Here is a 26,815-nt window from a genome sequence, read left to right as displayed (position 1 = left end):
TAAATCCTTTATCTGTGCTTTTATTCCAAATATGAATTTACCCACACAAGCCTTGCTAGTGCTATTCTGTTACCAAAATAAGGCTATAATTAATGTTGTTTCTCTTTTTTTTTTTTGATGTTTCCTTGTTAGGTGATGAGTAGGCTGAGGTGAGAACAAAATGCTTCTATATCTTACATGAATAAATATTTACATTTCTCTGGGATAGGCTTCCTGTCACCTAGTGAAAGAGAGAGGTTAAAAGGCAACCTCATTAAGTCCACTTTTGGGAGACACGGGGAGTTTAAAAGCAGGTGTATGCAGTGATGGTCAAAGCAGAGAAGAGAGTCAGGTCTCCCAAGAGAAAAGGTGGACGCTCTGCTTCTCTTGCTAGCAAAGAACACGGTCATTTTTCCAGACAAAAAAGCCGTTTTCCACTTTGGTTAGAGTGAGTGGGCGCACACCTCTTGTCAATACGGGAAGAAGAATGAACAGGTTCGTTTGACACCAGACTCTGCATTTTCTTCTGCCGGAAGACGGAGAGACTGGGCTTCCAGTACCATGGTGCGTGGTGCTGTACAAGGGTGGATTTCACCCGGTAACCCCTGGTTGTTCTCCTTAGAAAATTTCCCTGAAGCTAAAAGTACATCTTTTTTGATGTCTTGGCAAGACCCGAGAATTTGCTACTCTTAGACTTTTGCCTTAACAGTGCTGTGGGTCGCCGGGGATGTGTATGTGTCGGTGATATGTTTGTGTGTTTGAAGTCAGATGGTGCACGCCATTGTTCTCGCAGCAGCAGTTTTTGGAACATCTCACAATGTTTACAGAGTTTCAACTGCTTTTTTCAGATCCTTTTCTGGCAATTTCTATTATTTCTGGAAAGATTTAATGGGAGCTGATACTCTGTTCAAAGAGTACAAATACTTTCTATATAAAAAGCTTCAGCTTTAAATACATTGCTATAACTATTTTTTTTAAGTTTTAAAGTTAAACGGCCCATGGGAAGGGACTACTCTTCTGCTATCAGCCTTACAGAGGTGAAGCTGTCTTCAGAGTTGAGTAAGAAAGTTGCTTTAGCGCTGTCAGGTATCTAATTAATCCCTCAGTAAATAAAGACATTCTGTAATTAAATAACCACGACGTGCAATCAGTTCTAACATGAGATGCTTTGCATATTAATATATTATAATCCAGAAGCTTGTACGAGGCTTGTATTTGGATATGAAGTGTTTGTGACAGACTTTTAAAAAAGATGGAGAACTCATTGCAGACCAAAGAATGTTTGACAAAGCACTGCTCAGCTAGATGTGACCTGGAAGCTAGACATTTGAATATCTATTAAAAATTCTTTTTTTTTTTTTTAATTCTCTTTTTTTTAACGGATGAAACAATACAGTTGCAATTTGAGAGATTTTGTAAATATGTGAAGGGGCTTGAAGAGCTAACTTTTTAAACTTTGCTAAAGTAGCTGATGGGGAATAGGTGTTGCTGCCTCGGGGAGAGCAAGTTTTCCTCAGAAAACTTTCTAGCGTTTGGGATTTTGGGCTCCGAAGGCTTCAAATGATCCCAACAGCACTGCAGATCATTTAATCTACATTTAGGTAGTTGTCCTGGTTTGAGTGACACAGGATTAATTTATCTTTCAGTAATCTTACTTTTCAGCAAGGTCTCTTCTAATGCTTGGGAAAACTGCACTTTTAGAAGACTCTAGTGTCTGAATTTGTGAAAATATTTACTTTATAGCCAGCTAGGCTATGTGGGATTCAAGGTCTCAATGTTTTTGAGCCTCGACAGGTGCAGGCATAAGGAGGAGCACTTGACCCAAGCTGCCAAGAGGATTATTTCATACCATGAACGTCACATTCAATATAAATTAGAAAGTTTGCTGAGGATTTTCTCCTCTTCTATGATGGCTGTGATCCTGAGAACTTCTTGTCCCCATGCTGGACCCCCAAGCCCTTCCCTTCCTCCTGAAGCTGCAGGGCTGGCAGTGTCCCACATTTGCTGTCCCTGCTGGGAGAGCGCAGCTTCCTGCTGACAGCATTGGCTGAGTATAATCCTCGTGTGTTTTATATTGGTACCGGGATAAATACTGGTTCTTTAGTGTTATTAATGTTAATTATCTAGTCTTATTCTATTAAATTCTGTTGTGGTTTTGGCCGGATTGACCAATCAGAATGACAGATGGCCCCTCCCTCCCCCCTCTAAAAGGAAAGGAGAGGAAGAGATAAAGAGATTTATGGAAACCCTCAGGGGTCCTTGGTTTTTCCCCCATTCCCCTTCCCAGGTGGGGCGGGGTCATCAGGTGATAGAATAGTTGTCTAAACGACAATAAATTGCTGTTGGGTTCCGCAAACCCTGACGGTAGTTAACCTGTGTGGCAGTCAGCGGTGTCCCTGTGGTTATCCCAAATACCGACACTCCGGGGTTACAAACACAGGCTTGAAATCGCAAACGCTACGAGACCCACATAACACCCCACACCCCCCAAAGCAAAAATAACGAGATTTTAAGGAGTTAATTTCCGTCTGGCCTCGCCGCGAGCGACAGCGGGCGCGTGCCGACACCTGCCCAGCGCCGCGCGACCCCCGCGCACCTGGCGGAGCCCCCCCCGTGTCAACCTCATTGGTTGCCTCCTGCTCCGCCCCCGGCGCCTCATTGGCTGCTGCTGCCTCCTTTCTCTCCCCCAGCCTATCGCTCTCCGTCCGATACCTGGAGGGGAGCGAGGGGCGACTCCCACCCAACCCACTCCCCCGTTCACTCACCGCCCGCTCTCATTGGCGACATGGCCGGCGTGCTAGGCCCGTCCATTGGCTGCTCGGCCGGTCGGCTTTTCTCCCATTGGCTGGCGGGAGGAGTCCGCCCCGCCCCTCCCCGCCGGGGGCCGAGCGGTGTGTTTGGGCTGGAGAGTTGTCGGCGGAGCGCGGACTCGTGAGCTGCTGGCTGCGCGTGCCGTGGAGGGCGCGAGGCGCTTCTCCTCAGCTGCGGTGAGCGGGATGGCGGCCTCGGGCGGGCGCTGAGCGGAGCGGGACGGAGCCAGCCGCCGCCGCCGCCGCCGCCTGAAGGGGAACCATGCCGGCGGGAAGGGAGCCGGCTGCCCCTCGGCTGCGGGATCCGAGGGGGGCGACCACCCTGCCAGCCGCCAGCAGCGCCTGAGCCCGGGGCCGCGTTGCCCCCGCGCATCGCCATGGACGAGCGCTCCAACAGGTGGCTGCTGCCGCCGCTGCTGGCCCTGCTCTTCCTGCTCATCGTCTACCAGTACGTGTCGCCCGCCTGCCCCGGCGCCGCCTGCTCCCGCCGTCCGCCGGCCTCCGCCGCCCGCCGCGGGGAGGGCCCGGTGGAGCGGGAGGAGGAGGAGGAGGTGGCGGGCGCTGCGGAGGAGGAGGAGGAGGAGGCGGCGGCGGCGGTGGCAGCGCTGCCGCGGCTGGTGGCCAAGTTCCCGTTCGCGCGTGGGGAGCTGTGCCGGCGGGTGCGGTTCGACATGCGGGGCCGCGACGTGATCGTCTTCCTCCACATCCAGAAGACGGGCGGCACCACTTTCGGGCGGCACCTGGTGCGCAACATCCGCCTGGAGCAGCCCTGCTACTGCCGGGCCGGGCAGAAGAAGTGCGCCTGCCACCGCCCGGGGGGCGACAAGGACACCTGGCTCTTCTCCCGCTTCTCCACCGGCTGGAGCTGCGGGCTGCACGCCGACTGGACCGAGCTCACTAGCTGCGTGCCCGCTGCCATGGAGCGCCGGGGCTGCGCCGGCAACCGCACCCTCAGGTCAGTGCCCGCCGCGCCCGGGGAGGAGGGGGTGAGGCGTAGGGGAGGACGCCCACGCGTGTTCGAAGGTCTCGCCTGCGGGGCTTGATTTTCACCCGCTCGAAACCCGATCCCACCTTTCCCGGCGCGCTGGGAAGGCTCCCTGTAACGGGTCCCGCTCTCCGGCAATTCGGCAAGAATTGTCCGCTGCCGTCGTTATTAAGAAACATACGCGGGGTGTGTGTGTGTGTAAATAAAAGGGGCATATCTGCCAGAGGAGGTTCGAGTTGGGACTGTTCCTCTCCCTGTTTGTTACCTGTCACGCATTCGCTTCGCCTCAAATTTGTGCTGATTCCGCATAGTGCGTTTGCGGCTGCCTTCTGTACAGGCTTAACGCGGGAGAAACTCTTACTCGTTTTAGGGCAAGTTTCTCCTGTCTATTTGTCCTTTTGAAACTTGTTTTTAACAAAACACTGCACTCTTCTGCATAAGAAGAGTGCCTCTGCAGAATTTAATGGATCGCTGCAGCTGCTGAGTGATGCAGCTAGTGGAGTTTGAAGTGTCCAGAAGCCCTTAAACTCTCTTTTTTCCCCCTCTTATTGGCAGGTAGACTGGTTCTCTGCTTCGCGTTGCGTACTGATCACTTGCTATGTGTGCAAGCTGAAAGTCAGGAGACGATATGTGCCAGGCTCTCTGCAAGGAACGTAGTACTAGCAAAAATTGCAGTGTTAATGGTCTTTGGATGACCTGAGGACAGTGGAAAACTTAAGAATTTTGTGTGCATGCTGCCTCTCTGCATGTTACCTTGTATTGCGCTTTTGCTGGGGCGTGCAAAAGGTCTTTTCTGTTTTCAAAATGGAAAAACTGTCAGATGGCTGATTTCTCTTGATACGAGATACTGAATCACCAAGAGCTAAGTTTTGGGTTTTTTTCTGATTTATATGCCATTAAATCAGGCTAATATTAGATCCTGTCTTTATTTGGATGATAGATTTTGAACATGTGTAGTAAGAAGTTATGAGCTGAATTTAATGATTGTGACTTCAGCATCTGTAAAATATTTAGGAAAAAACTTTTTTTTATTTTTTTTTGGTTACATAGTTACCCAGGTAACTTCTTTCATTTTACTATCCATCTTAGTTTTATGAGTCTGCAAACTTTATATTTTCAGTAGGGCCACTCACACATTGTGTTTTGTGTCTTGTCACTTAAAAACACATACAATCCATGACATAGGTGGACTCATTTTCACAGGGCCTATTCCTCAAGACAGTAGAGTTGATTACTATTGTTGTTGAACAATTCCAAGATTATTTGATGTGAACATCAAAGGCTCTCCCATACCACAAAGCTAGTCCCATTTGGCTTTACTCCAGTCAGGATAATTTGAATTTATTGTTGATGGTTGTGGACTGGCACTGTACTTGCAGAATACTGTTAAGGTAATTTGTACAATTTTGAAAAATGTTTAGCTGGAGATAAAGTGTATACATTTGTGTGCTAATGGAAGAGAAATGCTATGAATGTCTTTTTGATAACTGTACAGCTTTAAGGAATATTCAGTAAACTTGTAACGTAAACCACGAAGGGGAGGAGGAACAGTAATATTTGTAGAAATGTCTGAAAACAGGTAATCTGCCACTGAAGTCCTCTTTTCCTCTCTCGAGAAATATTAGTGGGTATATAACTGACTGTTAAATTGAATGGCAAAGATTAAAAATGGGCGGTAAAATTGGAGTAGTGGCTTCAGTACTTTTAAACAAAAACATGATTATATAAAGTAAATTTAAAACTTTGAGTTGAATTACAAAGTAGGTCACAGTGGCTATTTGGTGGATAATTAGTAATTATTTTGAAGAAAGATGTGTAGTGACATTTCACCATTATTAGCTGAATAGTATTTTCTTAATTTTTTTTTTTTTTTAGTTAATGAATGATTTGGTTAGTGTCACATTGCACTTCTTGATTTATCTCTATGTAAGTGAGGAAGGTGCTGTGAATAACTATTCAGTGCATCGTTCTAATACTTGTTCCTTTTTGTATTATATCCTGTGCCGGGCAGACACCTTTTCATTTTTCCCTTTGTTTTTTCTTTATTATCATGTGGCTTGACTTCAATTTTTCAAGGAGCTGTAAAATGAATCAGATAACCCTGAAGTACCGATTGTCTCTGCTGTGAATGTCTTTGCTTCTGGTAGAGTTGGAATCAAGCCTAAAATACTTTGCTGGAGGACTGTAACATTGCAGCATGTATCTAAGTCTTTATTTTAATGTCTGAACGGAGAATTGAGAATGAGGAAACTGTATGCCTAAAGTGAGCAAGAAACTAGCATAAGAGTCTAACGTGAAGCACAGCTATTATTTTTAAGTCATCCTTTAAAGCTTCTGAATGTGTTTGAGGCATTAGACTTCCATGAATAGCTCAACTTTTCTCTCTTCCAGCTATGGAGTCAGAAAATTAGGCTAAATTGGTTAAATATCTGACAATGAATTTTCTTTGTGGCGAGGAGGGCAGTGGGACAAACCATATTATGAATTTGGTACCAAGGTTTGATTTCTTGTGCTATATATTTGATGCAGTGAGGATGATGTTAAGTGTATTTCAGATTTGTTTGTTTGTTTCTCCTCCTAGCAGGGTGTTAATAATAATCTAGATGTGTAGCCTGTCCCTTACAACAGAGGGAATAAGTGATTTAGAATATAAATCTCTGCATTCTGAAAATTTGCTTCTTACAGGGCTGGTAATAGTGTAACATAAGTAAAAATTAAATAAATGGTTCTCGGAGGTATTTTCTTTGATATTTTGTTATGAGTAAGTTAGATGAAGTCCTACCTTTTAACGCAGAGAAGAGTTAATGGAGAAACTATAATTAGAATTCATGGGGGAAGGGGCTAGGTGGTAAAAGGAGGGAATGGATGATGGTCCTAAGGGTCTTAAAAGGTGCGTGGAGCACTACCTCACCTCTCCCTGGGTTCTTTGTCTTTCACACGCAGTGTGTTTAAAGGTGTTTTACTTCTGAAATCTTATCAGGGTTTTGAAGAGACTTTATCTCAGTTATTCCTGTTTCTGATGTTGGTGTTTTGCAGCCTCAGGTCCCAAGAGAACACAGGACAGAAATTGCTACTGTGCCCCAGCAATTTGAACTTTTTTAGGCTCAAGTGCCAGTTCTAATTTTGATGTCACTAGACCTTTACCTCTGCGTGACTTAATGGTATGAAGTGTCCTGTGCCCTTTTCCCAGCTTAAGTACTTCAGTATGAAAAGCTATTTGTTGTCAATATATTGGATGCTATTGTGAAGTTGTAGAACTGTCTTATTTGTTAAGAATCAAAGTTATTCTTTTGAATGACATCACTTTAAAAACAAAACAACAACTTTAGACTTAATTTCTTCAAACTTTTAAAACATATGAAATTTTCAGGATGTGAGAAGTTCTGCGGAAATACCTGCTTAAGTGTTTACAGAGCCAGGCTATCAGTTTTTCATACTAATGTACAGCTTTTGCTTTTACAAAAGTTGCTGTCTGGATAGTAAGGTTATTAAGAATGGCATGCAGCTGATGCTTTTTTTAAATTAAGTTATTATTAGCATAGTTTTCAGCTCAGCCTCGGTACTTTTCTCATGAAGATGCAGTTAGGTTCACATGGAAGTTTTTGCATCAGTAGCATAGCCCCCCATACATTTAACAGGGGAGTTATTGCTATGGATGGTGTCTACAACTTGGATTGTTTATTCTGCCTTACAAAAAAGGGTGTTATAACAGAAAGTAACTGAGACTGGTGCGGAATTTTTTTTTCTTGTTTAAGTAACAAGTCTTCTATTTCCTTGTGTATTTGCTCTGCCCTCTCTGGAAGTCATTGAAGTCGATGATGCTTCTGTTTAGCTCCACCTCTAGAACTTGGCTTTCCTTCAGTGGCACCAAGAAGCTGAGGCTATGGAGCTTTAGCCGACGTTGCTTGAGGAAAGAAGGGGAAGATAAATGTTGTTAGATGTCTAACCTGAGATGCCAAGGAAGAGTTGGTCTCAAGTGTGAGTGACATTAGGCTGCCTCTATAGATGGTGGGGAGAAATGAAATAATACAGGCAGTCCTTTGGTGGATCTAAGACATGTCTGGGACCTGCTGAATTGTCTTCTGGAGGGGCAGTTCTTCCTTCCACTGATTGCAAGGGAAGCCTGTTATGGCTAATTGGCACTTGACATCTAAAACTAGATGAGAAGAATTCCACATCTAATGTTGCACAGACATTGTCCAAACTGATTGTCTGCCTCTGTTAGGTTATGAGGTAAGGCTTGGTGTGTGATATAGAGCTTGCTTTGCCTCTCTACTGTGCATGAGGGATTGAGAGGGGACCTTAGAAGTCCTAATCAAGGCACATTTTCTTCCTTACTGGTGTGCCTGCAATAGAATTAATAATTATTCATTATTATTTATTACAAGTTTGATTAAACTAGGTAGGTAATCTTTTGAACTACACACTTGAAAGAACACTGCATTGAAAATGTTGTCTAATTTTCTTATATGAAACAGTGAAATCAGTCTAATTGTGTAAACCCCATGAGCTTTATTATCAGTCCAGTTTAGTCTTTGAAACTATTGATTTTCATTAATTTGCTTCCATTATACTCTCCATTTCCTCATGTCTGTTTAACTTACTGTGTGCTCTGTTATTCTCTGGAAGTATAAATCAGCAGTAAACCCATGAGTCATGGAATTGGGAGGGTTGAATAGAAGTTATTAGTAGGATTCCTTTTTCTTCTTATGCAGTCCTTTATTTGACTATTGAGTGATTTTTAAAGCTCTAGCAATAACAATGTAAGATGGACTCCATTCTTTGCAGCCTTGGTAACTATGATCATCATGAAAATGTAAGCACATTAATTGAAAATTAAGACTACACTGAAGGTAGTGGGGAGAAGAGAATAAATAGTCACAAATGTTTAAACTCAAAAAAAAAAAAAGCAGTGTGAATTCTCTACTATACCTTGGATTCTTATACTGAAACAAATGTTAGAGCCCGTAAGCTCTATATAGTTTTTCATAAACGTAAAGAACAGCAAGGATTAAACAATTTCCTGAGGTCCTACTGCTGACAGTGTGTGGTTGGTGTGGGTTTTTTTTTTTTTTCCTTCCTTGTGTCCAGTGTTGGATGCTTTAAAAGAACCTTTGTAATCTGCTCAAGGGTTTCATTGTCCTTACTATTGGAAAGTGGAGTTGTCTCCCCCCAGTGCTTAGTGTGAATCTTATTAACTTCAATTTTAAACCCGGTGCGTCTTCTGTCTTTTGAGAAACTCAGAACAAATTGATCCCCTTTCCTCTGCAATAGCCTACTAGCTACTTTGGTTCTTAGGAAGTCCTCTTTCAACCTTCCCTTCTTAAAATGTAACCAAATCCAGCTCATTCTGTATTTATTGTAGACCATTTTTAATGTCCTCTTCTTTGAATTTGTATCAGTTGTTTTCCTGAAATATGATGCTTAGTGAAGGTACAGTATTTTGTTTCTAAGTGTAGTACAAAGTGGAGCAAAAAAGATTACTTTGCTTATTCTCAAAGTTGTGCTTGTGGTTGTACACTTTGTGTGTTTGCCTATTTTGCAGTTGCCTGACACTGAGTGTTCAGCTTGGGATTTAGACACTATTCATTTTGTTAAAGACGACTACTTATATTTCCCATTGTCTTTCTACACGAGCTTTGTGCTCGTCCCCACTGGATTTCATTTCTCTTCTGTTAGTCTCTTTAATCTATAAAATTGATTTAAGTTTTAATTTTGTCCTTCCTAGGTTTTCGTCATTGCCATATTTAATAAATGTGTTTTGTATTCAGCATCCATGCTGTTGATGCAAACATTGAATAGAATTAAATCCCATTGTAATAAACCTTTTGTTTGATAAAACTCTCAGAATTGCTTTCCAGGGAGTTCTGATCCTGCCACGTTAATTTTTTTTTTCTAGAATGTGGTTTTTTTTTTTCTGGCTTATGATGCTAATTGGAAATGTTGTTTAAAGGCATACTTAATTTCTTTTTTTTTAAAGCATTCTAATGTTCCTATTCAAGGTCAATTGCTATATTTTAGAGGGAAATTAGACTGAGACAATAATGCTGTCTGCTAATCTTTTCTCTGTGTTTAAAGATAACTTGTCTTAGACCTCATGGCAACACCTAGCAGTTCTCCTTAACTACTTTTTTCACTGTACTTGTCTCCTGTGAGATTTCCCCTGCCCAGAGTAGCAAATGATTGATGGGGACAGAACTCTTCAGTATTGGTGTTGTCACAGCTCTGGAAAACTTTTGACCCAAAGATAAAGCCTTGTCTTCAGACTTTCGAACTTGTTGCAATATAAACCTTAGCAGGTTGCCTTGCTGGTGACTGCAAGTTCACTAGAACTCATGTTTACTGTTAATTGCTAGTGATAAACCAGTGGTCAGCACTAATTCAATTGGGAATTGATTATTATTCATCCATCATTGTAATTTACAGGTAACTGTGAAACTTAGTAAGTTTTGAGATGGGAAGGTGCATGTTATGAAAATGATCTGAGCAGCAGTTCTTCTAGTTGTCTGGAAGAGAACTTAGTGATTTTTCCCAAGAAAATTTGCTTATTCCTTTCATGCAGACTTTGCTGCTTTCTTTTTAATCTAGCTTATTATATCATGTTGGGGTGGATTTTTGGCTGCTTCTGGTATTTCATTCTGGAAAATAGGCTGTCTAATAAGATCTTCTTTAAAATAAAGGAGCTATTCTTTTCTTTGTACTGGAGCCAGGCAGAGAAGCCCTGGGGGAGAAAAAGAGAGTGGAGGTGTCAGTAGCATCTCCTAGGGCTGTACAGTGTTGTAAGACATAGCAGCTGTTGTAACTCTCTTGTGTTATTAAGATGCTTTTTAATTTCTGTTAACTAACTGCCTAATTTAGAGTAATTTCCAATCCTCTTGAATATGGTATCCCTTAAATTCTTACGTAGCTTTCGGATATGTATTTGTTTGAGGTGGAATGGGAAAAGTTACTGTGTGAGTAGGAAAAGTTGCTGTGTAATGCTGTTACACTGATAGAGATTAAATCTGTAGACCCAGCCAATGGCAAAAATAGGGATAAAATTGTGAGTTTAATCTTGATTTTTTTTTTTTTTTTTTTGAGAACGCTTTATGGAAGAAGAAAAAGAATCTCTGCCAGTTCAGCTCCAGTGATCACAAAGAAGCTCAATGGAAAGTGTAGAGCTGGCTGAACTGAATGATTTCTCCCTTCAGGTGTCTTGGCAATTTTCATGTGTTGCCTTCTAAGTCAGCAAGAGTAAAGCATTTCCTCCCAGAGTTTGGTGCGGCTGTGGTAGTGAATTGAGGTAATAACAAAGATTCTGCTGCTCTCTTTGCAGAACGAGACCTGATGAAAGCAAGAGAACCTGTGTTCTTTAGTGTATTTAATACTACATTCAATTTGTTGCCTCTGGAAGTATTTATAACCCAAACTTCTAGTGCTAAAACTACATAGGATGTCTTAATGTTCCTGGTGGCCTTAGAAGGTAATTGAAAGTCCCTTCAAAGTTCTGTTATTGCTGAACAAGGTTTTCAACTTCTGTGTAGGAAGTTGACTGTACGAATTAAGGGTCTAATTTGGACTGCCTAAGTGATAAAATGATTCAGCCTTGAAAAAACTACTAATTGGGGGGGGAGGGAATTAACAACAGAACTACTTTGGGATCTTGTTCAAGATGGCATGGATCTTCAAGAACAAATTCTAGAGCGGAAAAATCAATAGCTCTGCAAATACTTATGGTCTATTACATTTTCAGTGCTTGACATCTTAATATATATTGACTAAAAAGTATAAAATGGGTTCTTGTAAGGATCAGGCCTTTTATCTTCAAGCTCTGAAGACTTTGGTTCTGCTGTGAAGCTTACTTCATGAAGTTAGGTGGCCTCATGTAAACTTCTATAAAGATCTGGAGTTTGGCTCACAGCTTATAGTCAGCTTAGAAAAAGCAGAGTGGAGGACTGGGTTTTATTTAATGGTTTAAACTTAATGTTTTAAGCATCTTCTTTAAAAATTAGTCAACTGTTAGAAAATGATTAATGTAAAGTGGATTTCAGATAGACTTGAAACGTTGCATTAATAAAGTTATATGTCAGTTGTGAAAGTGTATTGACTCTGAGTGTCTGTAAACCAATTGAGGTGCTGAAAACGCTGGCTTAGTAGTGGGGAAACTTTGAATGCCATATGAAGAATAATGCTGGGATGGGGAAAGCAATGACCAGATGCAACTTCAATTTCCAAAGTCAAAACAGTGATGGATTGGTGAACAATCAATGATATTCATAATTGACTTGAGAGTGTACTTCCCAACTCTGTGCAGTAAGTTGTCATTGATGAGAATGCTGGCCACATAGTTCCTGGTGGTGTTTGGTACTGGAACGATCCTTTTTAGGATGTTAGAGTATGTGGAGAAGCTGACCTCTCTGAGACCAGTTTGTGCAAACAAGTAAACCTGAAGTGAGCTGAGTGAAAAGAGGAGGCATAATTCACAAAACACTAATGAAAAATATTTTTTTTTTTCAAATTCTCATCTAAAGTCTAATAATGTCAATAAAGATTTCCATTTTTAAGATTGTGCCCATTATGCTTTTAAATGTATGTTAAACAATTTTAGAGGTAGTAATACAGGAAAAAGCTTCATTTTCCTTTTTTCTTTAATAAGGTAGCCTATTTCTAGCTTGTTTCTTGAGCTGGCTTTTGTTTAGCAAAGACATTTGTATGTGTGTTTGTGTATTTTCACACTTGAAAGTAGCTACTTGCAATTTTTTACTTTATTTCCATGTGCCCTTGCACACAGGCTATGGTTGAGAATGTGGGGGTGGGTGGAATAACAACTGATAGTGTTTGCTTGGGGAACTCCTCAGAGTAAGAGGGGAAAGAAGAGAAGCAGCGTAGGGATAAGCTGCGAGCCCAAAGTGAGAGCAAAGTCTGGAAGACAGCAGAAGAGAGCAGGGCGCAGAAATAAAGCTGTGAGGTGAAGGAAGGATCGGTGCAATTTGAAAGTTAATTTTTTCCAAATAAAACTTGGTTTAGGGTCTAAAGCTCTCCATGTGTTCTTTTATGCTTGCTGGAAGAGAAAGATGTGGACATAATTCGAAACTTCAAGCACCAGCTAGTTTGAGCTCCTGTCCTATATAGGTCTTGTCTTTTTTTTTTTGGCATAGGTTTCTCAAGTCAGATAAGTGTTTGTAATATGAGACCCAAATGTTAAATTAAGCATCTTCAGCTCCTACACTGTAAATCCCCAGTAGCACAGTTGTCATGTAATATTTTCATCCTTTAACTAGACCTTAATTTTTAGTGATGGGAGTAGGGCCATTATTTTCCAAGAAGCTTCAAATGTGAGTGATTAATAACTTCTATAACTGCAAAAACTTCATGTTTTCATGCCAGAAAAGCCACTGTCAGGCTAAAGCTATAGCTTTTCTGTTGCTGACTTAACAAGGTTCAGATGAGAAGAGTAACTTTATGAAATATTTTATGTTGTTCTCTACTACTAGTCATTTGGATTTATTATAGAATCATGGAGGTAGGAAGGGGCTTCTTGAGTTATTTAGCTCAAACCTCTGCTCAAAAGTCAGTCTAACTAAAGCAGATTGCTCTGGGCTTTGCCTAGAAGTTTTGACTAACTCCAAGGATGGAGGTGCCACGGTGTCTCTGAGTAACCTCTTCCACTGTTTGGCCACCCTTCATGGGGAAAAGAGCTCTTCTTCTCACCTAGCTGGAATGTCCCATTTCCTAATTTGTGTTCATTTCCTCCTGTCTTATTGTTGCATGCATTCAAAGAGTCTGGTTACGGCTTCTCTATACATTCCCACATGAAATAACAGAGGAATAAGGTTTACCTGGTTGCCGTCTTGTCCCCAAGCTGAACAAACCTAGCTCACTTGTCCATTCCTTGTGTGTCCTATGTCCCAGTCCCTTTATAATCTTGGCAGCCCTCTGCTGGCAGTCCCCATTATACCAAGATCTGTTTTTTATTGGTGAGCCCAAAATTGGACACATCACTCCAGATGCTGTCTCACCAGTGCTAAATCGGGGAGTGAGGGGAAATCACTTCCCCCAACCTGCTGGCTAGCTCCTGCTAGCATAGCCCAGTACTTGGTTAGCCTGCTTCCCTTGCAAAGGGCATATTGGAGGCCGTTATTCAACACAGTGTCCACCAGGAACCCCAGATCCTTTTTTGCAGAGCTGTGCCTCTGCAGAGGCCTCCTAGCCTCTCGGTGCCCAGGCTGTCGTCTTGTGTGTTTTTACTTCACCTCAGGTGCGAGTTTTTTCTTAGAATCATAGAATGATTTGGGTTGGAAGGGACCGTAAAGATCTTCTAGTTCTACCCCTTTGCTGTGGGCAGGGATACCTTCCACTAGGCTCGGCGTCCCAGTGGAAACCAGTGATGAGTGGCGTTCCTCAGGAGTCTGTACTGGGACCTAGTCTAGTGGGAGGTGTCCCTGCCCACGGCAGAGGGTTGGAACTAGATGATCTTTAAGGTCCCTTCCAACTCTAACCATTCTATGATTAGTTTGCTCGAAGCTCTATCCAGCCTGGCCTTAAATGCTTCCAGGGAGAGGACATCCACAACTTCTCTGGGCAACCTGTTCCAATGTCTCACCACCCTCACAGTAAGCCACTTGCCATGGTTGATCTTCATGAGGTCCCCATCAACACAGTTCTGTTGCCTCTTGGGGTTGCTCTGAATATAAGCACTGCTATCTGGAGTATTGATCTTTCTCTCTAATTTGGGGTTGTCCATGAACCTGCTGAGACCAGACTCTGTCCCATCATCCAGGTGTCATTAATACTGACCTTTAAACAGCATTGGCATTGCTGTCAGTTCTTGAGTGACACCACAAGCAGTCAACCACCAGCTGGACTTTGTACCACTGCTTACCCCTACTTGGAACCCAACAGGCCTTCTTGGTATATTGCCCTGTCACCTAGTCCATATCTCACCAGTGTGGCTGTCATGACACTATGGGAGCATGTGTCTAAGTCTTTGCTGAGGTCAATGCAAACAACATGCACTGCTCCAGGGAAATTTGCTCAACCACCTTTCCAGGGATGGAGGTGAGACTGACCAGCTTGTAGCTCCTTGAATCCTTCTTCTTGAAGGTAGGTGTGAGGTTTGCTTTTTATTTATGGACAACGGAGAAGATGCTGCAACATGCTGATGTATTTTAACTACCCCCTGTTCTTCAATTTAAGAATTCCTTGAACAGAGTCAGAAACTATAATTGTTAAATAAAGGAAGGATAGATGCAGTGGCTGTTTCACTGTGAGCATCATTTTAGTTTGTTGAAAGAAACAACTTATTACCAGCAGTAACTAATGTTTTGTGATATGGCCATGCCATCCAATGTAAAGCTGGTTTCAAGCATATGTTGTAAATATATTCCTTTGTGCATTTTTTTGAAGGCTGGGGCGGTGTGCTGCTCTGGTACCGGGGTGGGTCCACTTTTTCTTATTAAGCTGAGCTTAGTTGATAAAACAGAACTTGAATAGCAATTCAGTAAATAAGAGGTGATCACATATTTGTCTTTTTGTTGTTGTTAATACTTGGACTCCTAGTGTTCTGTAATATTTATACAGTTTCAGGCTATGTTAAATCAAGCATTTCTATTCAAATTATTTTTGTCCAGAAAGCTAAGGCTTTTATAGTTTTCTGTATTGACATTGCAGACAGTGTTCAGAGCTCTTTAATTTCCAACTACAGTGATAACTGTCTTTATTCAACTGTTCACAGTTAAATTATAGCATAAGACCTTAATTTTCCTGTGTTAACATGAAATAACTTCCCAGAGTTTACAATAAAAGAACATAACTGGTTTGCCTTTCTTTTTCCTATTCCAAATTTGACTTATTGGAATGAAATTCCAATATAGGTAAGATTCTTTTGTGCAGGGTTCAAAAATTCTGTATAAAATCTTCTGTAGGCAAATACAGAATTCACAAAAGATAAACGAATGTAGGGGCAAAGAACCGGTGTTTATACCTTTACATTTCTTTTAAGTGGAGTATAAATTCTTAAAAACACTAAATAGGAAAAAATCAGAAGATGTGATCTTCAAAACTCTTCTTAATCAGTCTACTTATTAAGCTACTGGGGAGAAGTTTCCAATAATTAGTTTATGTGTGTATGCATATTTTTTTTACTACTTTTTTTTTGGTGAAGTAAAGGTTTAAAGTCTCCATTTAAAGCCTTGCGTCACAAACTTCAGCTCAACTGTGTTAAAGTGGTCATGCCTTTTTTAACAAGCTTTTAAAACCTGAAAATGCCTGTTGAAATGGTTTCCTCCAAATAGAGATTTTGGCTGCCTAAATGAAAGGAGTAACTGAAAATAGCTTTTCCTAAAAAGCCTGGGTCCTCTGTAACACATTACCTTCTTAAGCAAAGTCTTCTTTTTGATCTCCAGTCTCCTGCATCTGTTGTCCAAAGCTGGCGGGTCAATGAGCGTGTAAATATATGTTGAGTTTTGCAGCACTGCCTCTGACATCTGCAGATTATTTCCTATTAGTGTATATCTCTTTTCCTTTTGATTAAATTGCCAGATATCTGACAATGGGATAAAGAATCCTATTGTGATAGGGGTTAGTAGCAGGCATCTAAATGGCTGCTGGGCATTGCTATAGAGAAATAGTAAAAGTGATGGACTGCATCTGACAAACAGATTGACTGGGAAGCTTAAGTGCGGCCACACAGAACTGCGGCTTTGATGAGGAGAGCAGTGGGAATGGTAGATGTTTATCATTCTTGTTTCATGCTCTGTTATGTGTATTTCAGTCCATTATCAGGTAGTTCTGAAGAAAATATTAAAAACAAACCACACAAAACATAAAAATTAAGTGAATTAGGAAGGATTCATGGCAAGAAAGTCATTGTAGTTGCATTGATATTTTAAACAAAATTACAAGTTGTGTATTGTTTCAAGAGCTACATTTGGTACTATACGACTAGATTATTTTCACTTTGTGCTATATGTGTAGGTAACAGAAGAGCTTAAAAAGATGTGGAAAAAGGAGAGTTTCTCTTCCACAATCATGTTTTCTGTTTTTCTGTAAAGAAGTCTTTGATTTCTTATACTATCCAGGTTACATCCTACACTGTTGATTTGCCTTCTTGTCAGCCTGATGTTGCCCATTCTCCCACGTTGCTGTCCTTCCTATCTTGCCAGCTCTCTTACTTTGTTGGATGGTTTTCTTCTGTGACTTGCATCCCTTTGCATTGTACCTGCTCGCATTGTGTATGGAACGAGCTGGTTGGAGTAGTGCTCGTCTCTGTTTGGCTTGTTTGACAAACTGCAGGCTTGAATTGTTTGGTTCTGTTGAGCTTGTCTGCCTTGCTTTAGGTTTTTTAGCTCTTTGGCCTTGCAAGGGCTAACAGAATTGACTATTTTAATCTGTCCTAAATTCTTTGTTTTGTTGTTCCCTCTGTTCCTAGCAGTACACAAAACCTGATAAAGGGAAATAACTGTTCTCTTCCCCCTACCTGAAAAGACATGGGACACAAAAGATGAGTTCTTGTGTAACTCCTCTGTGTTTCTATCTGCTCCCTGAAGCTGCTGCTCAGAGGGCTTTCGTGCTTGTTTGCCTTTGATTTGTATTCAGTTTCTTCTGGGATAAAGTATTAAACAATTGCAAGTTGTCTCTATAGTGCTTGCTTCAGTCTTTTGTTTTTATGATGTCTTGGAGAAGAAGTTATTGAAGATTAGTGTTGACAGAGCAGGCAGAAAAATTTGTGTTTTACTATCAGCTGTTGGTTGGCAGCACTGAAACCCAGCTCTGCAGGGTAAGCCACCAGTTTCCTCCTGAGGCAGGGAGGAGGGGAGTCCTTCCCAGCAGGTGAAGGAAGGCAGATAGGTCATGGCTTTGTCCCCCCACCACAGAGGGAAAGAAGGAAGGTGCCAATGTTTCTGTAATCTAGGAGGTGAAAAGGCCGATGGTTTGATGGGACTAGAAAAGTATGAAGTAAATAGGAGAATTTAGGTACAAGTAGGGGGGAAGATACCCCTGGGTACACAGAGGGAAAAGTGATTTCATGATAGAAGCAATATGCAAAGAGATCCAGATAGAATATCTGTTAGCATCAAAACACAGGAATGCACATAGCTCTATCAAGTAAATTTTCAGCAGGTGTTTTGGCTCTGCAGTGGCTTGTTCAATCTCATAGTCAAATTTTAATTTCTCTAAGATTTTTGATGTCTAATTTTAAGTAATCTTTTGCTTTCTTATCTTTTAATAGAGACTTGTTTGCTTTCTGCTTCTTGAATTCACATCTAGTATCTGATTTATAATTGTTTTTTCTCTGCAGTCATGGGTTAGAAATTAAGAGGAACAGCAGCTCAAGAAAAATGACAAATGTCTAACTCCAGGACCTGGAGCCCCATGAGCCATGTGGTATATAAATGCGCAGAAACTGACTTTATTATGTGATGGCTCTCCTTCCCTTCTTTCACTTTGGAGCCCTTTCATTCTCTTCTAGCCTCTTAGTTGTATTGCTCCCTGGTCAACCTGGTGCCTGCATGGTAGCATCAGTGGCCGCAGCAATGATTGATGTGGAGACTAAATTGCTAGACAGTGAGTATTTCATGGAGCAGTTAGTCCGCAAACCTGAAGATGGAGAAACAGGTTTTTTTTTTATTTTGTTCTGACCACTGTGTGCAGGATCTGGTTCAGAATATTCCTGTCAAACAGTTTTTCTGTAAAATGTATTTAAATCTCTTACAGGATCAAACAGTTCTACCTCTGAAAATTCCCCTGCTTTGGGGGGTTTGTTTTTTAGAGAAAATTACTTAAAATGAAAAAGCATACTGAAGACAATTTATAACAGTAAAATTCTTTTAAGTGGCATGGGATCTTCTTGAAGATGCTGCATGGGAGCCTTGGAGAAAATGCATGCATCCATGAAGGATACTATGTCCAGAAAGAAATTGGCATGGCAGAGCTAAACAGCAGGGTAAGAGAGGTAGTTACACAAAGCAGTTTGCACCATTTTTTAAAAGTCAAGTTTTGTCTGCAAGAGTGAAGTACACAAGTTCATAAATTCTGTCAGGATAAAGTAAAAATGTAGTACAGCAAAGAAAGATGTTTGAGGAATAATTTGCAGGAGGTACAAAATTAATCTTTTTGAAACATGCTGGGAATGAGAAGCCCATTAGAGAATGTGTAGAACTAATAGATGATCTCTCCTTCTATCCTCTGGAAATAAAGCTTTATCAAAAACTAAGCTATTGTTTTTCCCGTTGCATCTGTGTTCATCTTTGAGCTTTGAAGAAGTTCTGATCTGGAACCTTTCTTTACAGAGGGTGTATCAAAGGATTGCTCCTCAAATTGAGGTGTTGGTAGAAGCAATCATGGAGGAAGTTCAGGAGAAAAGATGGGGGGCGGGGGGGGAAGGCATAAGCCAGATGGTATTTAAAGGATCTCAAGAATTAAACAACCAAACTACTAAATGTCAATGTGACCTCTTGCCTAAAACTTGGTATATGGAAAATTTGAAAGTAATTTTTAAAAATACTACTTGCCAGTAAGCTTAACATCTGCAATGGGAAAACTAGGAGACACTGTTACAGGGAATAGAATTAGTGAATAGTTACCTACTACAACACAGGAAATAATGCCTGAATAATCCTGTAGGATTCTGGAAAGAAGTTAAAACCCACATTCACAAGGGAGGTTTCCAAGGATGTTCAACAAGGCTTTCCATCACAAGTTCTGTGGGAACCTACGCTGCTATCAAATGAGAAGAAAGGCCATGTCATGGGTGGAGAAATATTCTTCCTCTGTTTTATTTTTAATATGTTCATTTATTTATTTTCTAAAATGCTGACAAATAAAGGTAAAGAGATATCGTCTGGAAAGAAGATGAATACTGAGATAATGATACTATGAAATGTGAAGAAAAAGCTGACTGTGAGGACTTGAAAGAAGACTTTTTTTTAGGTAAGTGCTAAAATGACAGTTGGCTTTCTTTGTTAATAAATGTGTAGTGATGCGTGCAAATTGTATCCTATACAGTATGGGATCTGAGATGACATTATATTCCTCTTCAAGAAGCGTGAAGAGGATTCAAGGAACTACAGGATGATTTGTTTCACCTCTGACCCTGGGAAGGCGATTGAGCAAATTTCCCTGGAAGATATTTCCAGATGCATGAAGAGCCAGAGAGGACTGGAAAAACAGCCAACACAAAGCTACCAGAGGCAAGGGGCAAACCATGTCTGACCAAGGCAGTTGCCTTCCATGGTGAGAGGACTGGCTGTGCAGACAAAGAACAGTGGATGTTGTTCACATTGACCTTAGCAAGGACTTTGCCACGCTCTCCCACAGTGTTATTGATGCACATTGGTGCCTCCCCAGTCACTTAACCTACACATTGGCTCCTTTGGCTTGATACTCGCTGGTGATCACATACTGATGGGTGTATTCTTGCTCACTTCAGTTGCTGGCACCACAGACATGCAGGCCCTATGACCCATGGTATTGCTCCAGTTCCTGAATGAAGGTTGATTCTTATCACCTGAGATACAAGCTAGTTAGTAGTGCGTGTGAAAATGCAGTACAGTGTCACTTTTCATTGAGCTATCTCTTCAAATTCAAAGGCTGTGGATGATAAAACTGGTAACCATACCTACACTTGCACAATTTTTTGCAATGATCTTAAACCTTTTTCTGGTCACAATATTGGGAAAGGATTCCAAATTAACTAAAAGTTTATTCTTGGATTTTATGAAATCCTTTTTTTGAATCAGTAGCTCATTTAAACTTGCGTGTTCTAGAGCTGAAATGCTGCTGTGAGGAAAAGAATCTTTTCAATGAGAAATTCACCAGCAGTATCTTTTTATTGAAAAACTATTAGAGGGGTCTTTGCCTTTTTCTTCTGTGTGATTCAGAACAGATTAATGGCCTGCGCAGTTTTCCAACAATATAATGCTCTCAATTGCTGTTGATGCTTATGTGACTGTGTTGCAAAGATGTAACTGCAAGTTGTGTAGAAGTTCATGCTGTAAACTAACTAGCTTTATCTACTGCTTGTGCAGCAATCGTGGCAAGCCAGCGTTCTCAAGAGAGCATTGCAGTGTGGTGCTTATTCTGGTTGTAAATTAAAGTTTCTTCTTTGAGCTCAGAGTTGTTTGCCCTGCTGCAGTACCTTTAACTCTTTAACTCTTTTCTTATTTCATTGTTGGATTTTTTTATTTTATTGCTGCTGAGGTGGCTTTAGTTTCAGTGTCATTGTTGTACACTGAAACCGGGATGTTAGACTTCATAGTCCAAAACCTGAGTGAAATTCAGTCTTACAAAATTGAACCCTAAGATGACAAATTAGTAATTCACACAGTGGTTCATTTCAAAAAAACTGAACCCATTCACATAAAGGAGATGATTTTTTGACTACTAGTTGATTTGTTTATTTACTTAGTTATTCCTTGTGATTTGGGAGAGTGGGTGAGGTGTGGAAGAGGTGACCAATTTAGTTGTGAGAAGATGATCATCAGAAATACCCAGATTAGAAGAAGCTGGGGGAGAAAAAACAGTTATGGATAATGACATGGGTAGAATTACGGAAAACTTTTCAAGATAAGAATTCTGAATTTGCTGCAGGAGTTAAAGGACTAGGAAGGCGTAGAGATGGTAGAGTGTGGTCAGTATACCTGAAGTTCATTTAATGAACACCCTTGAGATGAAGTTTAGGGAACGGCTGAGAAAGATGTGTGACTAGTTAAATGGATGAATGAATAATAGATTTTTTTAATATATACTGGGTTTTTCTTCTTTCTTATTTGGTTTCTAGGCACTATGAATTGAGGAAGTTACTACTTGGCTGCAGCAATTCTGCTATGTCAGTAGCAAGTTCCCTGTCCTGTAACAATTTGTGATTGATGCAAGGGAAGGAATACAAATGTAGAATTTAACTGGTATAATATAATTTAATTTTCTCATAGGGGTTGGGTTCAATATTGGTGAAACACTGAAGGAAGTTGTGTGCTCATTCCCTGCAAGATCTTTCAAATGCCTTTCAAGTATAGGATGACATGACATTGCTACCCATGCGATACAGTGATTTGTTATTCACTCATTGCAAGTACGCTCTGGGTGTTTTGTGTGGCCACAGCAAGAAGTAGACAGGGAGAGAAAGTTCTTAAAGTTGACAAACTCCTGGCTTTGCTTAAATGCAGAATGTCTAAGAGGACCCTTTTTCTAGGAGTGTGTGAGGGAGGACTGGTAGAGAAAGAAAAAGGGCATGGGATGCACTGCATTGTAAACACAAGTGGATTGCAGGGGTGGAATCAGAGCAGAGGGAGGTAAGGCTGTATGTATTACTGAGAGACTGGGGCTTTTCAGATCTGAAACTGAGTGGGGAGATGGAGCAGTATTTATTTTAAGAGGCAATTCAATCCAAATTACACTGCCATCCATAGAACACAGAGGTAGGGTAGAAGCCTATTGCTCTTTCCAGCTTTTAAAACTCACATTAGGTGAGCCTAACATATTTTTCCTGTCTTCAAAAACAACTTAAATCCTTGAACTCTTAGCGGCTGCCTGTCCAAAACTTGTACATTAAGATAGTCCCTTTAGGACAGTACTCACTTTTGGCAGAGAAACAGTTTATAAATAATAGCTGTGAAATCCTTGTAACTTCAGAATAAATGCAAACTCCTGAGGGAAGGAGGCAAGAAGTTTCTGCATGCCCCAGTTCTTTTATGCCTTACAGGTACTTGGTTTGTCACCTAAGTTTCAATTTTCTTGCCCACGGTTGCCCATATAGCACTCAAACTCAGGCAGACACTTGCACTGCGATAGATGGATTATAAATCCATTGAATCAAAATAATCATCATGGAATACAATAAGCTTCATGTGAAATTTCTGTGAGCTGCATGTATATGCACCTTTTAATCCCTCCCATAATGAAAAGGCATTTTTGGCTTGATGAGATGTTGGTATGAAAAGTACTTGCACATAAAAAGATGTACTTAGATACATCTGTTGTGGTAAATCCCATTCAGCTGAAGTTCTGAATCTGCAAGTTCTGACAGCTTTTTATTCAGTGGTACAGCTGTTAGCATAGGTACATATGGTAGTGATGCTTAGAAATGTTACCTGTGAGTTCGTAAATACATATAAAGCAAAGAAGTCCTTTACCTTCATTTGGCACTTTTTTAAGATAAACCACACTGGCTCTTGAAATTGTAATTCTAAATCTTCAACTAGAAGGCTTTTTAAAAAATGTTTCTTTTTTTTTTTTTTCCACAAATGCAGTGCAATATCTTAGGACCCTGATTCAGACAGCACATGTAGGTGGAATTACTTCCTCTCTGCATCCCTAGCTTCATTTTTATATGGAGCATGCCAAAAGAGACTAAACTTTTCAATCCCTGAAACTAATGACTTTGTTAGAACACAACAAACCTGACCAGGATAAAAAATAGGAAAACCTCAGGGTGAGGGACAGTTAGTTGTAAGGCTGGAAAACAAATTACTGCTTGTTTCACATGTCATTCAAGTGCATGTGCTTTTCCTTAGTTCTTCTTTCAAACCCTGCTCATTCTTCCCTCTCCCAGTGGTTGCTCAGTTGGAAACAATCTGTATTTTCCATCTTGAGATTTTTTTCCTCAGAGTCCCAAAGAAAATCTCCTTTTGAGGCTTGACTGTGGTTCTGCTTTCTGAAGCTCTCAAGAACGCTATCAGTCTTAGCTGCCCTGTTGCTTTCCTACTTGCTATCTGTCCCTCTCTGTCACTTGGGTGCTTCTTTTCTGCGTTTTTAATGGCTAAGAGTACTCAGTGTTTAGGGAAGAAGTCTCCTTCCTTCCCGTCTCTGTTCTTCTCTACTAACTCATTCCCTAAAACTGCTGTTTTAGCCTCTTTGTCACATGACATTTTATGAATTGCACAGTTTTATGGTGTTCTGTAAAATGTAATCTCATGAAGTAATGAAGATACCAAATTCTGTAAAGTGTGAACATGAGTTCGTATCTTTTTAGTGTAATGTTAAATGTGGATTTAACATGCTCCTGTTCTTTTGTGTGCTTGCCCACAGACGCTTGTACTCAACCATTTACACTGGTTACACACAGGAAAATAGTGTTTGTTTACTCTCGGTATTCCCCCATTGGCTTCACATTTTTTACAGCTATTTAGTGACTTTTTTTTTCTTTGTAACTTTGATCAGAGCAATCAGATCTTCTTTTATTCAGATTGTGACAGCTCATATTCCTTTGCACCTTTTAAGTTCTTTATTATACATGCATGTATTTTTGGAGAGAAGAGGTAAGAAGTGTATTGTGGAGAAGAACGTGTTACAAAAAAGTCCTTAATATGTTGGAAGTGTATAGGAAGAAATTTTAAGCTAATGAAGTTCCATTCAATTTTTTTTCTGTTGAAAGTAGGTTGAGGCTGATTTTGTCCCTGTTAAAATAAGAGTAGATTACTGTTTTCTTACATAAAGGTGACTCGCTACTCGTAGCGTAAAGAAGGGAGTGGGGAGAAAGGGCTAAGGTACTTCTCTGCGGCTGCATTCTGGACACAGCTGTTCTTTGTATTGTTTGGTTCTGTGTCTGTCTCTTGAGCTGAATCGCCTGTAGGAGGAACAGCCAAGGAGGGGCAGGTGGGCAAGCAGGTCCAGAGCTGGAGTGATAGTATAATGCTTCTTTGCGTTTCCTGGGAACTTAGGTGAGAAATCCCTTACTTTATTTCCTTTTCTCCACTGCAACATATGTACTGCCATCTTTAATGTGTGATGACACTATAAAACCTTTTAATTTGATGTTAATGGAAGCAAACTTCGTACCTGCAGCTCATGGTATGAATGTGTAATGCTTCCACTGATTGCAACAATCTCTCTTCTCCTAAATTTCTTGAGGAATTGATCAAATCTACAATTAACTGATAAGCTTAGTGGGTGTAAACTTAGTTACATCATACCCTACTTATGCAAAAATTACATGAACACTTTATTGTGGGACTTGAGACTTCGTTTTCTTTAAACTTGAGAATGATTGTATTCTCATAGATAAGTCTTGCTCTAGGTTATTTGATCTTCAGTTTTGAAGAGGACACACCTAGGCATCATCTTGGTGGAAGGATAACTGCCGATTACCAAGGTATTTTACTATAACTATCTTGGCATAGTTACTTGCTTTGCATATCTGGGAAGGATTTGGAAAGATCCTGTTCAGTCCTATTAACAGTCTCCAGCTTTGTGACATTCAGAAAAGAAGGAACATTCCCTGATGTGGAAAGATAAATCAATTAAGAGTTGTTGCATGCATAGCAAAATACCTCTCCTTTATCTCTCACACTGGCTCGTAGCAGCAGTCCAACAGTGGCAGAAACCCTATTTCCCTCACCCCCATCCTCCCTTCTTAATCAGAGAAGAGTCCGGGAGAAGATTATGGTTATGTGTGAGCGCATGACAAAATCACAGGTCTTCTTAACAAAACCAGAAATCCCTACTGGCACAGAGACAATGTATCTAGGTGTTTACTGGCACGCTGCAGATGTATTTTAAGGCGGCAGAACTTCTCAAAAGAGTGGTGATTTGATGCTGACAAGTAAAGAAAAACATTATTTCGGATTTACATGGAATTAAGGCCCATTCATGTTTATAGACATGGGTAAATTAAACTCTCTGGAGTTAATCTGTTCTAATTTAGGAAATGCTAAATATGTCTGTTATTGCCTAGCCTGTAGGCAAACTATTCCCCCCAGCGCACACAGAGTGTTTTATTTACAGTTGCATGTCCCTGCTGCATGCTTTTTTCTACTCAGTCACATATATTGTACAGTCCTATCAAATAATGTCTCCTACATTTGCATCTTCTGGCTATGGGGTAAAATGGAAGAGGAAGTGGTTTCCTCAAAAGACAGTGGGTTTGGGGTTTTTTTTTGTTTGCATTGAATCATAGAATCATAGAATCATAGAATTGGTTTGGTTTTGTTTTTTTAAATACTTCTTATGTATAGCAGAGAATGCAAACTTCCATATTTGGGTAAGATTTAAAATCACGATGTCAGCGGCATCTCCTTGTTTCAGAAGATGGAATGAATGCTTATCTATATCTTCCTGTATTCCTGTTTAGATGGTAATAAATTGGAAGGTCAGGTCACAGAGCAATCTCAACTACTTTATTGCTTGCTTCCCCTTATTTTGGTGTTTCAGACTGCTTGACTCAAATGCTTCAACTGGATCAAATCACACTAACTAAACTTACAATTTATGCTATGAAGATTCAAAGGCCACCCTGAGATCACTACCGGTGACACCAGTGGAAGGAAACTCTTCTCAAATATAGAAATTTAGACGTGTGCTGTTACTTGGATTCCTTGATACAGTATGAGGTATACTCATCTTCTAATAGATGTTTTCATACAGTGATTCAAAAATAACTTGCCAGTTAGTCAAAATAACTTGCCTCTTAACTTTCAAGACAAGATCTGTTTATCCCGCTCTTCTTAAAACCCTCAGCTAACTGCTTCAGAAACATCACAGAACCACGGACTTCAGATTATTTGATAAGTCTTCCACAACTTTATCCTCTCAATTAGGGTAAAGTAGTCTAAAATGACTGAGGAGCAGCTTCTTTAAACCTATGGTTTATTGAACAGCTAATTTGATATTCACAGTTTTCTGGGGGGCGTTGAAATTACAGATTTATGTAAATCTGTGTTTTAAGCTAACTGTTTTGGCGAGGGACTAGAAGGCAACTGGCAGTGTTGACCTGCTGCCAGCACTTCAGTAAAATGGGTAGCAGCTCAGACTTCACTGATTTGCAGGTGATATTAGCAGCAAGAACTTTTTATGTGAATCACTGATTTTTCAGAGTAAGGTTTGCAAACCAATTCTCAAAGGTCTAGTTGATGTACAATAACAGCAATTATTTTCTCATTAGAGAAAATTGTAGAAAATTGTGTTTGATCTGTTTTTTTAAACTAGCTATCAGATCACTCTTTCCTCTATTTCTGGTTGTTATTTATGGAATACAGCAGGAAATAAATCAGTGTTGAGACACTAGCTAATGACATTGCTTTTCTGTAAATTTAAATATTATAAAAAGCAAAATATTGAACAGGTTTTT

At 40.5% G+C, this 26,815-nt stretch overlaps 1 protein-coding gene across 1 annotated transcript in view; it reads left to right on the top strand.

Annotated features, from left to right (window-relative positions):
* Positions 1 to 3,166: 3,166 nt before the first annotated feature.
* HS6ST3 (heparan sulfate 6-O-sulfotransferase 3) overlaps positions 3,167 to 26,815 on the top strand; it is a 309,727-nt gene continuing 286,078 nt past the window's right edge. The window contains exon 1 of the mRNA XM_074145993.1: positions 3,167 to 3,744. Within this exon, the coding sequence (XP_074002094.1) occupies positions 3,167 to 3,744 (578 nt within the window). The remainder of the gene's footprint in view (positions 3,745 to 26,815) is intronic.

This window comes from Numenius arquata, chromosome 1 (assembly GCF_964106895.1).
Source record: "Numenius arquata chromosome 1, bNumArq3.hap1.1, whole genome shotgun sequence".
Lineage (NCBI taxonomy): Eukaryota > Metazoa > Chordata > Aves > Charadriiformes > Scolopacidae > Numenius > Numenius arquata.
This window is presented reverse-complemented; position numbering and strand designations above follow the sequence as displayed.